The following is a 21,286-nucleotide window of genomic DNA, read 5'->3' as shown; positions in this document are numbered from 1 at the left end:
ACAACTCTCAATATGCGCGAGCCACTAAAATGATGGCCTTTTCTTCCTTTAATTTTGTTTCTTTAGCCCACCATTCTCTTTGTTTTACCGGTGGGTCGTTCGGTTGCCAATCGTTTTTAACCATTTTGTCAATTACTCTTTTATTTTTGTCCGCTAAATAGCGTGTCAGAGACCCCACCGGTCCCCGCTCGAGTTTTTCACTTCCCATGGTTGTTGTCAGCGGTACGTCCTTTACTTTACTCTCGCAGACGGTACCTGCAACTGGAGTTGGCAGAGGTTCCTCTCTTGCTTACTCTCACAGAGCGAGACGGTACTTGCTACTGAAGTTGTCAAGAGGTACCTTTCTTACTCTTGCAGAGACCATATTTGCAACAATTTTGTTTGGATAATTTGTTGTCAGAGGTATGCTTAGCGCTACTTGCAACTGGAGTTGTCAGAGCTATGCTTAAACTTTCTGCACTACTTGCAACTGGAGTTGTCAGAGGTATGCTTTAAACTTACACTCCAAAGTTAACGCACTACTTGCAACTCATACCATGCCTATACTTCCATGCATTTCGCCCGAACCCCAAGACCGCTTGACTTATCGATTCAAACCTTTTAGTTCTTTGATTCCAAAGGGGGCGGTGGACATGAGATGGTGTTGCCTTGCCCTAACTGTACGTGGTATTTAAAAGTACTCACGTTTTGGCTCAGCTTCACTCGCCCATGCCTCCCGTACGTTTGGATATCCTGTTCATGACGCCAATTGTTGTGGAGTATTTTAAACCAACACTCGACACAAGGTTTTCAGATCGATCGTCAAGTTGTCTTTATTACACCGCTGGGGAGACAGTCTGCTGTCTTTAGCCAGACTTCTCCAAATTGTTACAGCAAACACTCCATTTTTATACATTACAATACACATGGCAGCCTCATGCACAATTCATTCCTGCCACCCGATTGGATCTTGGCCCGCATGCACCTTCACGGATTGGTTACAAATCTTAATTTAAACATGTGTAAGCTGCCTCCTAAATCAATCACTCAAACTGCTGAATGCTAATTAAGATACCTTGGAATGCGACCTAGGTAATAAAGCTGTTAAAGGCAGTTGAAATGCTGGACATCCTGTCTCCATTTAATGGCTTTTTTTTCTCTTCAAAGGTCAGCTATCTTGACCGCATCTTTATGGATGTGGCCTTTCATGTTAGCACCTGTCTCTCTTACACCATTCAGTGAAACTGCCAGCGATGTCATTTTAACTCTTTCCCCACTGCAATCCCATGGCGCTATGCGAAGAGCAGGGGAGTTCTCTGGCCAACATTTATACCTCAACCAACACCACTAAAAACAGATCAAATCTGATTATTTATCCAATTGCAGTTTGCAAATTGGCTGCCGTGTTTTCCTACAAAACAGTGACGACACTCCAAAAATAATTTATTGGATGTGAAGCGCTTTGGGATGTCCCAAGGTTGTGAAAGACTCAGTTATCAGTCGGGAGCTCGGGCCTGTTTAAGGTTGTTTTAGGACAGTGATTTTACACAACTTTCAAACAGATCGTCACAATATTAAAACTTTATTTAAAACCACATTTTGCTAAATCACATGGTCGATGTAACAAATTCCTATCCAGCAACTTCTAGTGACTTACTAGATCTGACCAAATACAATACTAGTCCTGTTTGTATTTGCCCAGGGTTCTGGCTCTATATAGTACAGACATCCAGCGTGTTTAATAGAAGTAAAATACTCTACAGAAACAGAATACAAGTTATTACAAAAATAACAGCATTTCCCCCATTGGAAAAACTGCTAATTTATGCAAAATTCTTTAAATGGATTACAAAACTAAAAATTTGGCAACTGCTGGGAAATTTTTAGCTTACGACTCCATCAGGATAATTATTAATTCAGCTTCACATTGGCAAGTCCATGAAAGGTTATCTGCAGCTTGGCAGCTTTTAACCCAGGGGTCAAACCTCCACTTTGGGCCCTGAACTGGGACAAAACATCAGCACAGACACAGCTTACACTAGCACCTTTGGTCCCGTTCACAGTGGGGCAAGAGTTTGGGAAATTGCCACAAGAGTAACCTCCCAACTGGACAGGCAGTCTGACGGGGTCAGCATTATGGGATGGGTTTTTCTCCCCAGACTTCCTTCAGATTGTTTTGCTTGACGTGCCCAATCTCTCTAGCAAAGGATGGTGATCGGGAGCAGGAACTTTGGCTTAATACTCCCCCCCGCCCCAACTCCGGGGCACTGGAGCCAATTGCAATCCCCCGATTATCGCTTTAGCAGAGATCCTTGGCCCAGTGACTGACACTGAAGTCAGTCAATGTCAGTGTCCAGCAGCCTGATGAGATGCCTTCAGTTCAGTGAAGTTCAGCACATTCTCCAGCTCACTCACAGAGCTACACTGCCCCCTTCTGGGCCTGGCCTGAATTGCTCTTCCTGAGCCACAGCAGCTGGATTAAGGGACTTTCAGCAAGTCACAAGAACATCAGCTGTCAGATGCTTGGGGAGATTTTTTGTTCAGTTCTGTCGCAATAACAGAACCTCCAGGTTTTAAATATAGACAGGTCACAGCTCTTAAAATCCAGGGGAGGGAGGTCTCAGATTCTAAATCTAAATATATTAAAGGAAACTGCACTCAATGGGTAAAATCACTGGGAGAGCAGGTGGTCAGGAGGGGAGCAGGACAGAGAGAGGCAGGGAGCGAGAAGGAATGGAAGCCCTTGTTGCCAGTGAATCTTATCCCAGCTGCACCACCCGCATGATGTGGATTTGAGCTGGAGATCAAACAGCACAGCAAAGCGACAGCACGCCTTGGTCACAGTGTCACTAATCACTACACCTCGGCTTCCTACCTTCGATTTCACACTTGGCAAGTTACTCACTGGCTGGATCTCCCAAAGTGAGAGCCAAGGGGAGTTTGGGGGCCGGGGGAGGGGGGTGCGCGCAGAGGAACACCAGGAGAATTCAAAGCCCAGTCACTTTGCAATCGAGGTTTGAAACTGCATTGCAGTTACATTCCGTTCAGTAACAAACAGCAGTGGTTCATGGGGTCCACACTCGGCTTCACAATGGAGCCAGGTTAGGTCCGGGCTCTGGATTTACACTGCCGGTTCAGCATCTGTATGGAGCAGTAACTGAAGTGCAACATCTTTTTAAAAAGAGCAGCTTCTGGGAAGCTGGTTTTTCACGTGTGCAGTTTCCGTCCGGATTTTGGGGGTGGGGGGGGGGGGGGGGGGGAAGTGGTTTTGCAGCCGGAACGGATTGGCACTGAATTGGGGGGAGGGGTCGAGAGTGGCGGTAAGGTAGGCAGTTTTACCTAGTGAAATGCCAGCAGTCCCCTATTGGCTGTGGAACCTCTTGGCTTTTGCCCGCCTCCTGCACAAGCACTCTGGGCATCAGTAGTTTCCCCTCCGGGAAGCGTGGGCTCACTCCGTATCGGGTAGACTGACTGCACCTTTGACAGCCCCCTCCCCTCCCTCCTGCTCGGACGAGTGTGGCTCCAAGGGCACTGGCTGTCTCCCGGGATCCTGCTCGAGTGCCCATCGCCAACACGGGAGTTCCAGTCAGTGAACAGCAGCCGGATCCAGTTCTCACCCATGCTTGCACTCGTCCAGCAGGTGTTACTGCAGAGCCACCAGTAAGAGGAACCCTGAGCAACCTCTCTCCGAATGGAGCATTGACCCCTGCCTAAGATCAGCTCACTCAGCACTGTCCTATTAGCACTTTAAACACCAAACACCCTGTAAACAAGAGAATTTAAAAAAAATCTATACCTACATATCCTTGTTCAGCCAGTGACACTGGAGAGTCAGGGAGCCAACTGGGAGAAGTATCTAAGTTTGAAAAATGGAATGAACCTTAAACGGGGCAGTTAATCGCCCGAGTCAGCTCTGACCCGGGGTCTCCTGTCCCCTCTCGGACACCAGACTTGCTGTGGCACTCTGGGTATTTCCTGTTCTTATTTCAGTTTTCCTTCTTAATTCTTCAGCGTTTAATTTTTTTTTTTAATGTATTGATGGTTGAAAGGTAACAGATATTGAAATAGTAAATGGTCACATTTATCTTAATCTGGCTGCACATTTGATTGGCTGTTAGAGGACAAGTGAAGTGACAGAATCAGGCAGATTTTAGTGCCTCCCAGTAAGTCACACTTAGCCCAGTTCTACACAATTCACTTGTTGATTCACTATTTTGGCTTCATTGTGATAGAAAGTATAGGTCGATGGAGAATTTGGACCAACCAACCAGAAGCTTACCGACCAGCCAGGAGCTTCCCCCCACTGACCATCCAGAGGCTTCCCCCCCGCTGACCATCCAGAGGCTTCCCCCCCGCTGACCATCCATAGGCTTCCCCCCCGCTGACCATCCATAGGCTTCCCCCCCGCTGACCATCCAGAGGCTTCCCCCCCGCTGACCATCCAGAGGCTTCCCCCCCGCTGACCATCCAGAGGCTTCCCCCCCGCTGACCATCCAGAGGCTTCCCCCCACTGACCATCCAGAGGCTTCCCCCCACTGACCATCCAGAGGCTTCCCCCCACTGACCATCCAGAGGCTTCCCCCCACTGACCATCCAGAGGCTTCCCCCCACTGACCATCCAGAGGCTTCCCCCCACTGACCATCCAGAGGCTTCCCCCCACTGACCATCCAGAGGCTTCCCCCCACTGACCATCCAGAGGCTTCCCCCCACTGACCATCCAGAGGCTTCCCCCCACTGACCATCCAGAGGCTTCCCCCCACTGACCATCCAGAGGCTTCCCCCCACTGACCATCCAGAGGCTTCCCCCCACTGACCATCCAGAGGCTTCCCCCCACTGACCCTCCAGAGGCTTCTCCCACTGACCATCCAGAGGCGTCCCCCACTGACCATCCAGAGGCTTCCCCCACTGACCATCCAGAGGCTTCCCCCACTGACCATCCAGAGGCTTCCCCCACTGACCCACCAGAGGCGTCCCCCACTGACCCTCCAGAGGCTTCTCCCACTGACCATCCAGAGGCTTCCCCCACTGACCATCCAGAGGCTTCCCCCACTGACCATCCAGAGGCTTCCCCCACTGACCATCCAGAGGCTTCCCCCACTGACCCACCAGAGGCTTCCCCGCTGACCATCCAACCCACCAGAGGCTTCCCCCGCTGACCATCCAAACCACCAGAGGCTTCCCCCGCTGACCATCCAACCCACCAGAGGCTTCCCCCGCTGACCATCCAACCCACCAGAGGCTTCCCCCGCTGACCATCCAACCCACCAGAGGCTTCCCCCGCTGACCATCCAACCCACCAGAGGCTTCCCCCGCTGACCATCCAACCCACCAGAGGCTTCCCCCGCTGACCGACAGGATATTTTTCATTGGCTGGAAAGAATCAAGCCAAGCGCCGTTGCCCTGGAAATGGCAGTGCATTATTGAAGCACCCAAGGGTACTGTACAAAGTAACGCGCTCGATACCATCTCAACTAGTGAAACTTGTATCTACATAACCAGCACCCTAGTTTCTACAAGAAGTAACCAAGTCCCTCCTCATTAGACTGGATAAACTATCCACAGCCACCAATCTGCAAGTTTCCATTTTAAATGCACCAGATCTGACGGACAGATTTTGGCTGCTTTTACCAAAACAGATTTTGGTGAACAGCCAGATTTGATGCGTCGAGTCCCAGTGTGGTTTAAATGTAGACTGGTTGCCGGTGGCTTGCGTTGAGATAGCCCGCACTGCGAGCTCTGGGCTGAGGAGGGGGAGTTGCCACAGATCAGGGAGGGAGTGAAGAGCGAGTGGGTCAAATCCCAGCGACCGGTTCCACAGCCGGCCATCGGGTACCCTGCCCACCCGGTTCAGGAGTGGGGCACAGTGGGTCGAGAGAGATCATTTCAAATAGCTCAGTACAAAATCCAAATCCTTCTCATTCTGCACAGCAATCAGTTAGATGGAATCATAAAACAAGGTACAACACATTAAGACTATATGAGGCAACTGTCAGTTTAAACTAGCTCGGAAGGGTATTTCGGGACGAGATTTTACGGCTGCTATTGTTTAACAAGTTAGCTCCCACTGTAAAAGTAAAACTTTCAGTTACCAGTATACTCCCGAAGCATGTCTGGGGAAGGAACAATTCACGGATCACAGCAAACAAAGGAACTTTCATAGTGATTATTTAAAAAATCTTCTAAAAATTCTCTCTTTAAAAAAAAGTGCCAATTCTGCTTTGGCCCAGAGGGTAACTAGCACTCACTGCAGGGCAAATCATTCCTTCAGCACTGCTGCTCAGCTTGAAGAGGCACACGCTCTCTTTTTAAAAAAAAAAAAAAACAGTTCTCGGATTTTTTCCAATTTTTTCCAATTTAAGAAAGAACACCCAGGATAGTGAGAGCTTGCTACCGTCTCACATTAGTACGGCACTGGGCAAGATGTGCACCTTCCCAGGAAGCCAGTCAGGTCGCCTAGCCGTTCCTTCAGGAATGTAAGTGTAGTTCGCAAATACTGTACACTAGTTTGTTGCCCTCCCTCCCTCAAAAAAAATCTTCGGCAGGCTCAGTATTTCTGGCGAGGTCCCAGGCCGAGGGCAGCTAGCTTCAGAGGAAGTAGTCCGCGACTGTCTTTTTGGCCGAAACCCCTCGTGATTCCTGAGGGGCAGCTTCAAAAATTGTAAACTCCTTCTCCAAATGTTCGTCCAATTCAAGTATCGCAGCAACATTCCCACACCTAGAGGAACACAGAATAAAGTCAGTGCCGGATAAATCAAACCAGACACAGGATACAGTCAGACCCAGGGAAATGAACCAGACACAGGATACAGTCAGACCCGAGGAAATGAACCCAGACACAGGATACAGTCAGACCCAGGGAAATGAACCAGACACAGGATACAGTCAGACCCGAGGAAATGAACCCAGACACAGGATACAGTCAGACCCGGGGAAATCAAACCAGACACAGGATACAGTCAGACCGTGGAAATGAACCAGACACCGGATACAGTCAGACCCGGGGAAATCAAACCAGACACAGGATACAGTCAGACCCGGGGAAATCAAACCAGACACAGGATACAGTCAGACCCGGGGAAATCAAACCAGACACGGGATACAGTCAGACCCGGGGAAATCAAACCAGACACAGGATACAGTCAGACCCGGGGAAATGAACCAGACACAGGATACAGTCAGACCCGGGGAAATCAAACCAGATACAGGATACAGTCAGACCCGGGGAAATCAAACCAGACACAGGATACAGTCAGACCCGGGGAAATCAAACCAGACACGGGATACAGTCAGACCCGGGGAAATCAAACCAGACACAGGATACAGTCAGACCCGGGGAAATGAACCAGACACAGGATACAGTCAGACCCGGGGAAATGAACCCAGACACCAGATACAGTCAGACCCGGGGAAATCAAACCAGACACAGGATACAGTCAGACCCGGGGAAATCAAACCAGACACAGGATACAGTCAGACCGGGGAAATCAAACCAGACACAGGATAGTCAAACCCGGGGAAATCAAACCAGACACAGGACACAGACCTGACACAAACACAGCACGGTGGCATAGTGGTTAGCACTGTTGCCTCACAGCGCCAGGGACCCGGGTTCGAATCCGGCCTCGGGTGACTGTGTGGAGTTTGCACATTCTCCCAGTGTTTGCGTGGGTTTCCTCCGGGTGCTCCGGTTTCCTCCCACAGTCCAAAGATGTGCGGGTTAGGTTGATTGGCTATGATAAATTGACCCTTAGTGTTAGGGGGGATTAAATACATGGGGTTACGGGGATAGGGTGGGATATGTGTTGGTGTAGGGGCTACGGGGATCGGGTGGGATATGTGTCGGTGCAGGCTCGATGGGCCGAAATGGCCTCTATCTGCACTGTGGGGTTTCTGTGATTCTGTGATACAGTCAGACCCGGGGAAATGAAACACCAGAGAAAGTTAAACATTAAGACTTTAGTTATCTGATCAGTGTCATAGATGTTTTAATTTAATAGCATGACTTCAATAAATAGCTCATACGTTTTCCCTTCCCTATTAAAATTACTAAACACAAAGACACTTTATAACTGGAAGTTGTCTTAACATAGAAAAAAATGTTTTAATAAATTATACAAACATTTATCTCCTTTGTCGTTTCTGGGACCTAAGTTGGTTGCTGCACGCGCCCTCAATACAACAGTGACTACAAGTCACGATCATTCTGATCTTAAAACACAGATGTCCTGAGGAGGTGCTGAGGCACTACTTTATATAAACACGCACTCTTTGCTTTGTTCACAGACCACAAGAGGAGGCCACTGAGCCAAGGTGGGAGGGATTAGGACTGGCCAGCAAAGGCTTGCTCAGAGTGATGGGTTTTGAGAAGGTTTTAGATGTAGAGAGAGAAAAGTGGAGGCAGAGCCACACAAAGTCCATCATTTACAAGGGCCCTGAAAACAAATCAAAACAGCTAGTCGCAGTCCCAGCGATTGGCTGGCACTGAAGGGCCAACACATGGCCAGCAGAGGTGTACTGGGATCCTGGTGAGAGGGGCAAAGGGCAGCAAATTAGCTGTGCCATTCAATCTAGAGCTTGTTAAAAGGTGAAGCAAAATTGGCCAGGGGTAATATAGAGCATGCAAAGTTACTTCAGATACATGGGGTAATTCGCTCTATGAAGCTGCTGTCTTCTACTCTGCACTCCATCTAGCTGAGGGACACTGCTCCCCGACTAAAGACCCTCAATAACAGGGTACTCTTTCCTGGAAAGACCACAGCGAGCAGCTGCCCAGATCACCACCACTGGGTCAAAGCACATCACCTCGGCCCAGACATCAGAGATCATTCCAGGAACACCTCCGACTCCTCACGCCACAGAACAGCTAGATGTGGGAAATATGGAGCACTGATCCACCCGGGCAGTCCATTCCCAAGCAACCAGCAGATGCCATGCTACGTTTTGCTGCAAACTTCGACTCCCAAATTCAGTTCCCACAAATCACCCATAGTCCAGGTCCTGAGTGGCCTGGACTAGCGTCTGGCCAGCCACATCTCGTGTGAGATGGGGAAAACAGGGCACTCATTGAGGTTCCTGTGCATAGCTCATTTTAACAGGTGCAATGCACAAGGTCTGCCCGAGACACAGATCTTCACAATCTTTCCAGTTACTTCACTACTGGGGTCAGAGAGGGTGAAAATGGCAGAATGAGACAGAGAGTAGAGCATTAAAAAAAAAAAACTGCTGAACATATTGGGAGGAAAGTGTGCAAGGACATATGAATTTATAACAGCAGGAAATGCCACGAGACCAAATCAGCCCGACCCTGTCGGAGACAGGTCCACTGACGCACAGTCGCCCCATAGCCCTCAGAACTTTCAAAACACTCTCAATTGTCTTGATCCCATTTGTTCTGACTGCTTCAATTGCCTTAATTACACTTTGCCCATTTCCCTTCTCACTGGATACCACTGCGATATGACCCTTTCCCCAAGATGCCCTGGATCCTACGGGTCGATCCATCTCAAAGACCCTTCTTACCTGAGGTAAACCAGGGCAACAGCCCATGAAGTACTTGTGAAGTGTAGTCACTGTTGTAATGCAGAAAACAGCGGTAGCTAACAGCTATGAGATAATGGCCAGATAATCAGTTTTAGTGATGGTTGTAGGATAAATATTGGCCAGGACACCAGGGAGAACTCCCCTGCTCTTCTTCAAAATAGTGCCATGGGATCTTTTACGTCCACTCAAGGGGGCAGACAGGGCCTCGGTTTAACGTCTCATCTGAAAGACGGCACCTCCAACAGTGCTGCACTCCCTCAGCACTGCACTGGAGTGTCAGCCTAGATTGTGCGCTCAGGTCCCTAGAGTGGGACTTGAACCCACAACCTCCTAACTCGGAGGAAGGAGTGCTGCCCACTGAGCCATGGCGGACACTTTAGTGAAGGGTAAAGAAAGTCCGCCATGGCTCAGTGGGCAGCACTCCACCCTCCGAGTCAGATGGTTGTGGGTTCCAGTCCCACTTGAAAGTCAGTCAGGATTTTCACTCTTGACTGCTCTCCAGCGACCCCCTGCTGTAAGTGTACGGAGGACAGGATCATGCGCGACAGTCAGATACCCCACCAGCTTCAACATCTAGGCGTGTACATAACTGCAAGCAGTTCAGTGGCCTACCAGCGGGCACCCAGCGCTTGTTGAACTGCGTCCTATTGAAGGAACGAATGGTTCGAGGAGAGGAAATCACCGGAGAGGGGTTCTCGTCAGCCCTAGGCTCTACACTCAGTAAGCTCTTACCTGTAGCAGTAGTTGGGTGCGGACCACACAGTTAGAACGGTTTCATTGAAGTGCCACTTGTACCCCTCCATCACCAGCTGGTGGGCACGGCAGATCAGGTCTATGCTATTTGCGGCATTGAAGTGGGCAACGACATCGCTGCCAAAGAGGTAGCCAGCTCCGCGGGGGCTGATGCCCCAGCCAGTGGTATCTGAAAAGAACCCAACATCAGCTGTCAGCTTCAGGATTCTATACCAAGCGAAGACTAGGTTAGACACAATCGTCGTTCAAGGACTGACACCATTTCAACAGTGGGACGATCGCTGCCAGCACCACGCCGTGATGCGATGCCTAGCCCACTCTGTGGCTGCCTCACTGGTAGGTAGGTATACATGTTTGAACAATTTAAGGTCATAAATATAAGATAGTCACCGATAAATCCAACAAGGAGTTCAGGAGAAACAACTTTACCCAGAGTGTGGCGAGACTGTGGAACTCACTCCCACAGGGAGTAGTTGACACGACTAGCACAGATGCATTCAAGGGGAGGCTGGATAGACACATGAGGGAGAAAGGAATAGAGGGTTATGCTGATAGCGTGTGAGATGAAGAGGGGTGGGAGGAGGCTCGTGTGGAGCATAAACACCGGCACGGACCAGTTGGGCTGAATGGCCTGTTTCTGTGCTGTAAACTCGATGTACAGGAAACTCTCTCTTATCCGGCACCGACGGGACCGGCGTGGTGCCGCTTGATCAAAAAGTCCGGATTACAGAGAGGTATACTTACCAAGGTACGAGAGCCCCGTAAAAGGCCACAGGTGCAGGAGTCCCGGTTACACGGCCACAGGTGCAGGAGTCCCTGTTGCACGGCCACAGATCCAGGAACCCTGGTTACACTGCCACTAATATATAGTAAAACTTACCTGAACCTACTCCTGAATTTTGCTGGTTAAGAGAGATTTCCGGATATTTATGAGCCGGTTAAGAGAGAGTTTCCAGTAATACCAAGCAAATGATGGAGCAGTGCGGAGGCCTGCATGCTCTCTAGACTGCCCACCTGATGTTACTGCTAAGACAGGTAAAGTTTGCAGTGCCCAGATTAGAAGTGGAGTTGAGTGACCTAAATGAAGAGCTCATCGGTTGCTGGTAACATCCTTGAGCAAAGTACAAGCTGGGAAGGAAGGCTGTGGAGAAGCTGGATGGTGAGTTACTACATGCTGCCAATTCATGGCATGTTCGCCAGGTAGAGTAGGATTCAGAGACCTGACATTTGCCTCTTACTCACTTGGGACAGAGACCCCCCCGGGAGGGGTAAGGAAGTGACCCTCTGCGGTTACCAGTACCTGTGAAGAGTTTGTTACTGTGGGATAGTGTGTGTGAACAGAGGCTGGTAACAAGTCCTGACAAGATTCCATCAATAGACAGATGGCTTATAAAAATAGACCCCTTATTTTCACTTGGTGCAAGTTATAATACAGATTGCAATTAAACATGGCAGATGAAATTCAATGCAAACAAGTCCTGCACGTAGAAAGGACAAATAGGAGACACGTACTCCATAAGAAGTGGAAAAATAGCTAAGGATGAAGTTGAAAAAGTAGGAGTCTTTGGACTCGACGCTAAACAGTCCAACCAATTCAGAGCAGCAATCAAAAGAGCCAATTAAATGTTGAACTACATAGTGAAAATTGTAGAATGGAGGTCAGAGGAGTTAGTGATCAAACCGTCGAGCACTGGCCACACCGCACCTTGAGCACGGTGTCCAGATCTGGTCATCGAGACACAAGGGACGCATTCAAACAATGGAAGCTGTGCAGAGAAGGTGTTAACGGTCGGAGTTACAGACTAGTTATCTGAACATCAGTTGTCTACACCCGAAACAGCAACTGATTTGCAGTCTCTCCACAGTTGTTGCACAGTTGTTCTGTTTGGGTTTTAAGGGTAAATGGGGTGTTGCTTGGACTGGAGAAGGTTGTAAGTGGAGCACCCCAGGGGCCAGGGCTGGGCTCACCTTTGGTGACAACATAAAAGTAGGTTTGACAAACAGTGGAGAGGACTGCAAGAGACTTTAGGAAGACAGACAGAAGGGGCAGATGCAATTTAATATGGAGAAATGTGAGGCAATACATTTTTGGGGGAAAACAAGGAATGGGAGTATACACTTGATGGAAAGACACTGGAGGGTGTGATGGAGAGAGATCTAGGGGTTCAATTACATCATTCAATGAAAGTGCAAGTGCAGGTCGATAAAGTCATTAAAAAAGGTTAATAGAATCTTATTTTTAGTTAAGAGTACAAGAGTAAAGAATAATGATGAATTTGTACAAAACATTGGTCATGGCACAATTGGCTAGAATACTGTGTGCGGTTTTGGGAACCCGATTATAGAAAGGACATTAAATTCATAGAGAGAGCACAGTATAGATCCACCAGGGTGATACCAGGGATGGGCCACTTCAGTTATGAGGAGATACTCGAGATGTTGAGACTATTTCACTGGAATGGAGAAGGCTACGAGGATATTTGATAGAGGCTTTTTTTTTAAAAAGCATGAAGGGTTTTGATAAAGCAAAAAGGGAAAGACTATTTCCTCTGGCTAGGAGTCAGCGATGAGCGATCATCAATTTAAAATCGTCACCGAGTGAGGAGAGGTTCAGAAAATCATCTTTATGCAGAGGGTTGTTGGAGTGTAGAATACTTTGCCCCAGGGAGTTGAAGAGGCAGAGATCCATTGTTTCTTTTGAATGAAAATTGGATAAATGTTTGAAGCAAAAGAATATACAGGGCTATCGAGTGAAAGAGGGGAAGTGGGATTAGTTTTGGATTGCTTTTGCAAAGAGCCAGCATAGAAAAGATGGGCTGAATGACCTCTTGTGCTGTATACTTCTCGTGGTTTAAAAGAAAAGACTGGAGAAATGTGGGCTTTTCAGCCTGGAAGGGAGGAGTTAGAGAGGTGACCTTAGAGGGATTGAAGATTGTTAAGGGAATGGAAAAGCTAAATCTGGAATATTATTTTTAATTAAATTGTGAGAGTAGGTCAAGGGGACTGTTGGCGAAAGATACATTTAGGGCAGACAGCAGGAGATTCTTCCCACAAAGTGTGATCAGCGTGTGGAATAAACTTCCAGACAGAACAATAGAGACAAAAACACCTGGAATCATTTAAGAAACAACTGAATGCTACAAGGGGGAGGGGGGAGGTCATTCGGATCTCTCTGGATGGATGAACCAAGGTGGGACAAGTAGGCTTCCTTGTATTTAACTAACTTACCGTATGGAATTACCACGCCCGACACCTCAGTGGGGTGCAGCACTAAGCCAGAGAGATTAGGTCGCAGATTCGATTCTGCCATGTTGCCTCACCTCACATCTGTGAATTTGATAAAACTGGGATGCTCAGGGAGGTAGGGACCCCCAAGGGTTAAAATCAGCTAGGGTTCCTGCTGCTGATCTCCAGCCAGTGACTCCTGCCAGAAAAGGAAACATGCCCTCAGGAGAGGATTGAATCACACCAGGCCATGATGTCCTCTGTGGTGAATAGCTCATTTGGGCTCACATATGAATGGCTGGTTGTTGGAACTGTAACTGACCAATAGCCAGCACTCCAGGAGAGCAGGGGGGTAAAACTAGCTTTAACTTTGATTTAAAAATTACTTTCGCATGAATTCCAGGACTTACCTTCTGGGTCGGACCATAGGAGATCACACATTGGGCCATCGTGGGGCACTTCCTGTTTCCGGTCTATCGTTCTAATCTGGTCCAGGGTCTGGATGGATGGAGAGAGGCCTCCATGTACACAGAAGATCTACAAGGAGGGCGGCAGGAAGAAAACATTTTTTTAAATTTTAAAAAAAATTAAAAACAGGACTTGCGGAAAGTTGAATTGATTACTCAACCTACTTCACCAGGCCAGTCAGGCCACACTCCGTGCAGGACTTGTGTAGAAGTGGGACACCACAGGCCCATTCTACCATTTTCCTGACTGCAACAACTCAGCCATTTTGTTCATACTGGGAGATTGCTTCGATTCACTGAGGGTTCTGAGAGATTTACAGAGCAGAAAGCTTCAGTCCCATTCGGAGTCAGAAATACAGCACCGGCTGCTTTTGCTGGGTGCACATTGAAGAAAAAGAACTGGGGGGTGGGGGAGGAAGGTGGACGGAGATTAGAGAGGGAGTTTTAGACAGCAAGGCTGAGCCAGGCAAAGGCTCGCCTGCCAAAAGTGGGGCAAGGGCGGGGATCGACAAATGGCCAGAGTCGAGGCCTGAAAGGTACAGGATGGAGGGGCAAGGCTGGGCACTGTGCCAGAGGCAGGACAGGGCAAGGCTGGGCACTGTGCCAGAGGCAGGACAGGGCAAGGCTGGGCACTGTGCCAGGTCAAGGCTGGGAGAGGGATTTGAAGGAGAACAAGGATTTTCAATTCAATACACTGGGGGACAAAGAGTCAGTGTAGGGCAGCACTGGCCAGAATTAGAACCGGGTAGGGCATGGTTGATGAGTTTTGCATAAGTTGGAGTTTATGGCGGGGGGGTGGGGCGGGGAGAGGGGCGGAGGGCAAGAGGCTAGCAAAGAGCTCATTGGAGAAATTGAGTCTAGAGGTAACAAAAGTGTAGGTGAGAGTTTCAGTGGCTCTGGGCGACAGGTGAAAGCAAGCAGTACTTCATTTCTTTAGAAGCAGGAATCCCACGTGTCCACTGTTGAGGGGCATGGCAGCAAATTTGCTGTAAACTTGCTTGAGGCTGGTTAATTTGGTACTCGTATCTTCTAGGTCTGTATCCACAGTCCCAATAAACTGCTTAAGCCTACATTAGCTAAGGCTTGCATAATTTTACATTTGGGATCAGATCTCGCCTCAGTTTTTTTTCTGCAACAAATTAAGTCCAGTTCCAAGTCTCTTTAGAGCATCCTCGTCGCTCCCTCCCCCCTCCCCTCCTCGTCCCTCCCCCTCCTCCTCGTCCCTCCCCCTCCTCCTCGTCCCTCCCCCCCTCCTCGTCCCTCCCCCCCCCTCGCCCTCCTCCCTCCTCCCCCCTCGTCAACCCCCCCGCCCCCTCATCACCCCCCCCCCCCTCCTCGTCATCACCCATAACCACTGCACCACGCATTCCCATCACAATGTAATGCTGAACGGACAACTTCATACACCAACACACACACACCAACACTGAAAGGGTAACTTAACACACACACACAAAACAAATTTAGTGCAAGTGTCTTTCATGTTTTACCTTTCCATCCACGACAGCGGAGAGGCTGAGGTAGTCAAAGATCTCCGTACAGTACCTCCATACCGTTATCGATCCATATTTTCGTAAGCACTCATCGTAAAAGCCGTAAACTTGAGTAATCTGCCTGCTTTCGTGGTTCCCTCTGATCAGTGTGATTCTGTCTGGATAGCGGACCTGTCACATACAGAGATCCAGGTTAGTTAGAGTGGTGAAAGGCTCAGCTCAGTTTTTGTGATAGACTATTTGTTATCGACAGACCTTCAACAACGACCCAAGCATCGTGTCAGAAGACAAAGACAATCCCAGCCCAGTCAGCCCTGCAAAGTCCTCCTCACCAACAAAAGCTGCTGCCCAATTTGGGAGAACTGTCCCACACTCACCAACCAACGGCCTCACAGGTTCCCAGAATTATATCCATCAGCTAATATCCCAGATTCCGCCATCACCATCCCTGGGTATGTCCTGTCCCACTGGCAGGACATACCCACCAGAGGTGGGGGCACATATAGTCAGGACGTGGGGGGGTAGTGGCCATGAGAGTTCTCAACCCAATGAAGTCTCATGGCTTCAAGTCAATCCTGGGCAAGGAAACCTCCTGCTGATTGCCACCTACCAACACCACCTCCCTCCCCTCCCCCCCACCCCAATGAATCAACAACACTCCTCCATGTTTAACAGCACTCAGAGGAATCTCTGAGGGAAGCAAAGGCATAGAATATACTCTGGGTTGGGGACTTCAATGTCTATCACTAAGGGTGGTCAATAGTACCACCACTAACCAAGCTGACCTGGTCCTGAAGGACAATGCTGCCAGACCAGTCCAGCGTCAGGTGGCGAGGGAACCAACAAGGAAGTAACCGATTTGACCATCAGTTTACCTGCTGCAGACGTGTGTCCGCGATAGGATTGATAGGAGGCACCAACGCACACAGTCTTCATGAAGACAAAGTCCCGACTATATCCACCATCATGTAGTGTGGCATGGGACAGACCAAGGACAGGGTTAGAAGCCCAATACTGGGCATCCATGAAGTGTTGTGGGTCACAATCAGCAGCAGAGTCACGTAGCACCACAATCTGTCACCTCACAGCCCTCACTTCTTGATCACCATCAAGCCACGAGACCAACCCTGGTTCAATGAAGAGTGTAGAAGGGCGTGCCAGGAGCAGGACCAGGCATACCCTAGAATGAAGTACCAATCTAGTGAAACCACCACACAGGGTTCGCTAAATACAGCAAAGCTCCCTAACCCTACCACATCAGATCCAGAATGGTGGAGGACAATCAGGTAATTAACAGGAAGAGATGGCTCATGAACATCCCCATCCTCAACCATGATGGCACACAATGAGTGCAAGACACAAGGCTGGAGAGTTTGCAGAAGTCTTCAGTCAAAAGTGCCAAGTGGATGATCCTATTCGGCCTCCTCCCGAGATCCCCACCATCATAGATGCCAGTGTCCAGCAAATTTGGTTCACTTCATAAGTGGCCAAATGCACTGGACACAGCAAAGTCCACTGGCCATGGCAACAACCTGGCTGTAGTATGATGACCTGTGCACCAGAGCTGGCCACTCCCCTAGACACATTACTGCAGTACAGCAATGTCACTGGCATCTACCCAACAATGTGGATGATTGCCCAGGTATGTCCTATCTACAAAAGGCAGGATAAATCTAACCCGGCCAATCAGCCTCTTCCCAGTCATCAGTAAAGTGATGGGAGGAGTCATCAATAGTGCCATCAAGCAACACCTGCTCACCAACGCAGCACGGTGGCATAGTGGTTAGCACTGTTGCCTCACAGCGCCAGGGACCCGGGTTCGAATCCGGCCTCGGGCGACTGTCTGTGTGGAGTTTGCACATTCTCCCCGTGTCTGCGTGGGTTTTCTCCGGGTGCTCCGGTTTCCTCCCACAGTCCAAAGATGTGCAGGTTAGGTTGATTGGCTATGATAAATTGACCCTTAGTGTTAGGGGGATTAAATACATGGGGTTACGGGGATAGGGTGGGATATGTGTTGGTGTAGGGGTTACGGGGATCGGGTGGGATATGCGTTGGTGTAGGGGTTACGGGGATCGGGTGGGATAATGTGTCAGTGCAGGCTCGATGGGCCGAAATGGCCTCTATCTGCACTGTGGGGTTTCTGTGATTCTGTGAACGCTCAGTTCAGGTTACACCAAAAAAACTTAACAGCACCGCCTGCCCGCGTGACCGCTATCACTAAGGCAGTACGCACATGGGAATGCCATCGTCTCCAAGTCACACGCCATCCTGATTTGGGCATACATCACTGTCCCTTCATCATCACTGGATCAGTATCCTGGCACTCCCTACCCAACAGCAATGTGCAAGTACCATCACCACACAGACTGTAGAGGTCCAAGGAGAAGACCCACCACCACCTGCTCAGGTCAACTAGGGATGGGCAATAAATGCTGGCCATGCCAGCAACACCCACATCCCAAGAATAAAGTTAAAAAAACAGATCTTCAATAAACCTGCACTACAGCAACAGTGCTGCTCAGTCAGGGAGCTTTCCAAACTCTTCCGTGTCCCAAATTGATTCTGGCCAGTAAAAATCACAGGAAGTCTCTCAAATCTGATGCTGGCGGCTGCTTGGAGGGGGACGGGGGGTGGTGGTCACAGAAAGGGAGAAACTGTAACTCATGGATGATCCAGAGACTTTTACAGTCTAATCCACGCTCCACCAATCTGAACCACTCATCAATGATTAGCTCAGCACTAATGGATGTGTGCAGTATATGAACTCTCACCAGCGCTGCTCGGGAAGTTTTGGAACAACGCAGGACACAGAAACTGCAGCAGCAGAGAGTTTATAATTACTTTTTTTTTTTTTTTTAAATGAACAGTGTGCAAAAGAAATTAAGCAGCTATGTCCCAGAGTAAATCAACTACTTTGCAACAGACTATTCAGCTTTTGGAACTCAATGATCAATAACTATTTCTATATAAACATTGGCCCAGAACTTCGGGTCTCCACGGGTGAGTACGCACGGGGTACTCACCCGTAAGCCCAATGGAAGTGCCGGTTTCCTGCAGGCACTGCGCATGTGCGGGAAACCGGTACTTCCGTTCCCCTGAAAGAAGGGGTTCAGAGTTCGAACGCGTGCACAGTAGAGGCTGCGCGTGCGCATCAAACTTACGTTTTTTTGCAGGTTTTCCCGGGAGGCTATGACTCCAGAAGTTACACATTTAAAAAGCAGTCGTAAGGCCTGCTTTTTACAAGGTAAGTGGTGAATTAATTAAAATTAAAACATTTTTTCCACAGGTTTATTATTTTTAAATACTTTAAAGAAAGGTAAGTTTATTTTTAGCCCCGTTAGAAAATTAAAAAAAATTTTGTTTAAAATAGTTATTTCATGTAATTTACAGTTTATTTAAAAAATGTGATTAAAAAAAATGTATTTGAAGATTTAGTGATGTTTTGGGGCCCGTAGTATTTATAAGTTTTTGAAGCATTCCCTGCTCCGATTGGCTCTCCATGGCCCACGTGATCCCAGGGGACGCATCGAACTAACTGCGCCCCTGGGATACGCAAGCACTGCGCGCCGGCAGTTGGAGCAGGCCCAGGATCGGAATCCCACCCGGGCCCACAGCTCAATGGCTGGCGCGCTAGGTAAGCGCAGGTCGGGGGGCTTACACCCACGGGAAGCCCCCAACCCGAATTTCTGGGTCATTCTTTCTGCAATGTCCTCCCCTCCTGACGCCAGCTCCTTGCCAGAGTTTGGGTTCCAGATTTACTGGTTGCCCTCCAGCACCTCACCTTGTGGCCATGCTTCACGTGAGCCCATTGAAGGTCAGCAGGCTACTCGACTGTGGGGCATCACAACCAAGCCCAAGGTCACCAGACATCGTCACCCGTGCTCTTCCCAGCGGCAGTTACCAGATAGCGATCAGAAGCAGGAACGTGGGCTGATTCTCCCTTCCCTAATCCAGTGGTGCTGAGGCACACTGTAGCATCCCCACCCTCACCCCCAGCCAACAGCACGGACTGATCAATATTTACTGAACAAAGCTATTGGTGATTCAGTTGAATATTTGATGAGTTAACAGGTTAAGTCTCATTTTGGCCAGTCACTAATTTTTGTTGTGTGACGCTTTCATGAGTAAAGTGACAGATGTAAGACTTTCAAGAAAAGTGTGTTAGGGCTATTCTTACTTATAAGTTATTCCACAAGATAACAGGGTTCAATGGCATTTATTGGATTTCATAGGGAATAAGTATACAATGATGACTATTACCAATAATTACACATTTGATGCATTTATGGGGAAGCTAGACAAGTACATGAGAGAGAATAGGAGGATATGCTGATAGGATGAGATGAATCGGGGTGGGAGGAGGCTTGCGTGGAGCATGAACACTGGCATATGCCTGTTGGGCCGAATGGTCTGTTTCTGTGCTTTTTACTCTATGTAATTATGTGTAATATTGAAACCACCTCATCTGCAAGTCTGATAGCTGCACCTACTCACTAAACCATCAGGTGGAGCTCTTTGTCGATGCTCACTCATTTTCTCTTCTGCCTTGGAGACAATGGGGTAGATTTTCCCGAACCTGTCGGGAAGAAGGCGGGACTTCAACTTTCGGGTTTTTGACCCGCCTACATCGACGTCCGGCCAATCCGTGCGATTTTCCCTTGATTGACCTTGTTGAGCCCGCCCAGCGGGCTCAGCAGGCCAATTAAGGGCCACCCGGCAACAGGTGACGTCACAGACTGCAATTTCATCTGTCAAGAGTTCTTGTTTGAAGCTGTCAAACACTGACACTCTGAGTTCTAACATGAGTCATTCTGCACAGACTCAGTTAGAACTCACACCGGCACTCAAAGCTGAAGGCTGTCACTTTTCACAGATCGCAGCCGTTCAGCTTTAAGTTCCGGCTGAGTGATGGGCTCCCGACAGCTACAGGAAGAAAGGCTGTTAAGGTAAGTAAAAGTTCTGTACACATTTCAGACATACCAAACACACTTACCTTTGCACTCATGCACCCATCACTCACCTGAGCACCGACATCGCGACCCCTCCAACTCCTTCAACCCGACGGCCCGCCTGCTCTACCTGGCGTGGTTTGGAGCCGTCGGGAATCCCACATGACACCCCTCAAAATAGGGATTAGGCTAAAAACTGCCTGTTAACTACCTGTTAACAGGCAGTTAATTGGCACTAATCCCTTCCCGCCTGGTTTCGGCGGGTCCCAGTGTGGGGTAGGTACCCGCCGCCCCTGAAAGTTGCGTGGGGCAGGGTTTTGGGCGGGATGGTGTCGGGACCCCCAAATTCAGGATTTCTCCCCCCCCCACACACGCCTGAAACCCCGCCCAATGGTTCGGGGAAAATCGGGGCCAATGAGTCCTTGTTGCGGTAGTTTCATTGGTGCCAGTTGTTTCATTACCTGGTAGCATGAGCCAAGACAGTGTACGTCAGCATGCTACCTGATCGCAAGGACCATCATATCCAGTCTTGATCCTGATGCCCACAACATGCATTCAGTAGAGGTTACTACCCAACAATCAGGAGCAGAAACTTTGGTTATTTGCCCCCTCCTTCACACTGAGCACTGGGGATCAATTGTGGTGTCTCTACCACTACCCAAGTGGTGATCAGACCAGGGACCTTCAACTATGCCATGGCTAAGCTCAATGAGCCAGCACGGGAGATCTCAGATTGAAGGATCCCTGTACCCTTAAAAAAAAAAAGTATCCAAAAACTATTGCTACCCAAATCTTGACACCTAAAGTTTGTAACTTCTCTTTAAAATTGGTCTAGGAAACCAGCTTAATCTCCTGCTCTGATTTTTTCCATCTGATGG

The 21,286-nt window shown here is 48.9% G+C and overlaps 1 protein-coding gene across 1 annotated transcript in view; it reads right to left on the bottom strand.

Moving 5' to 3' along the window:
- Positions 1 to 1,545: 1,545 nt before the first annotated feature.
- Positions 1,546 to 21,286, bottom strand: part of LOC147104924 (serine/threonine-protein phosphatase 4 catalytic subunit-like) — an 847,849-nt gene continuing 828,108 nt past the window's right edge. Inside the window, exons 6-10 of the mRNA XM_085962065.1 lie at positions 15,457 to 15,630; positions 13,910 to 14,036; positions 10,254 to 10,443; positions 4,491 to 6,696; positions 1,546 to 4,282 (exon numbers count right to left, since the gene is read on the bottom strand). Of these exons, the coding sequence (XP_085818191.1) occupies positions 6,567 to 6,696; positions 10,254 to 10,443; positions 13,910 to 14,036; positions 15,457 to 15,630 (621 nt within the window). The 3' untranslated portion in view covers positions 1,546 to 4,282; positions 4,491 to 6,566. The remainder of the gene's footprint in view (positions 4,283 to 4,490; positions 6,697 to 10,253; positions 10,444 to 13,909; positions 14,037 to 15,456; positions 15,631 to 21,286) is intronic.

The sequence above is a fragment of the Somniosus microcephalus genome, chromosome 19, assembly GCF_052327205.1.
Source record: "Somniosus microcephalus isolate GS21.2 chromosome 19, FLI_Smic_1.0, whole genome shotgun sequence".
Taxonomy (NCBI): Eukaryota; Metazoa; Chordata; class Chondrichthyes; order Squaliformes; family Somniosidae; genus Somniosus; species Somniosus microcephalus.
This window is presented reverse-complemented; position numbering and strand designations above follow the sequence as displayed.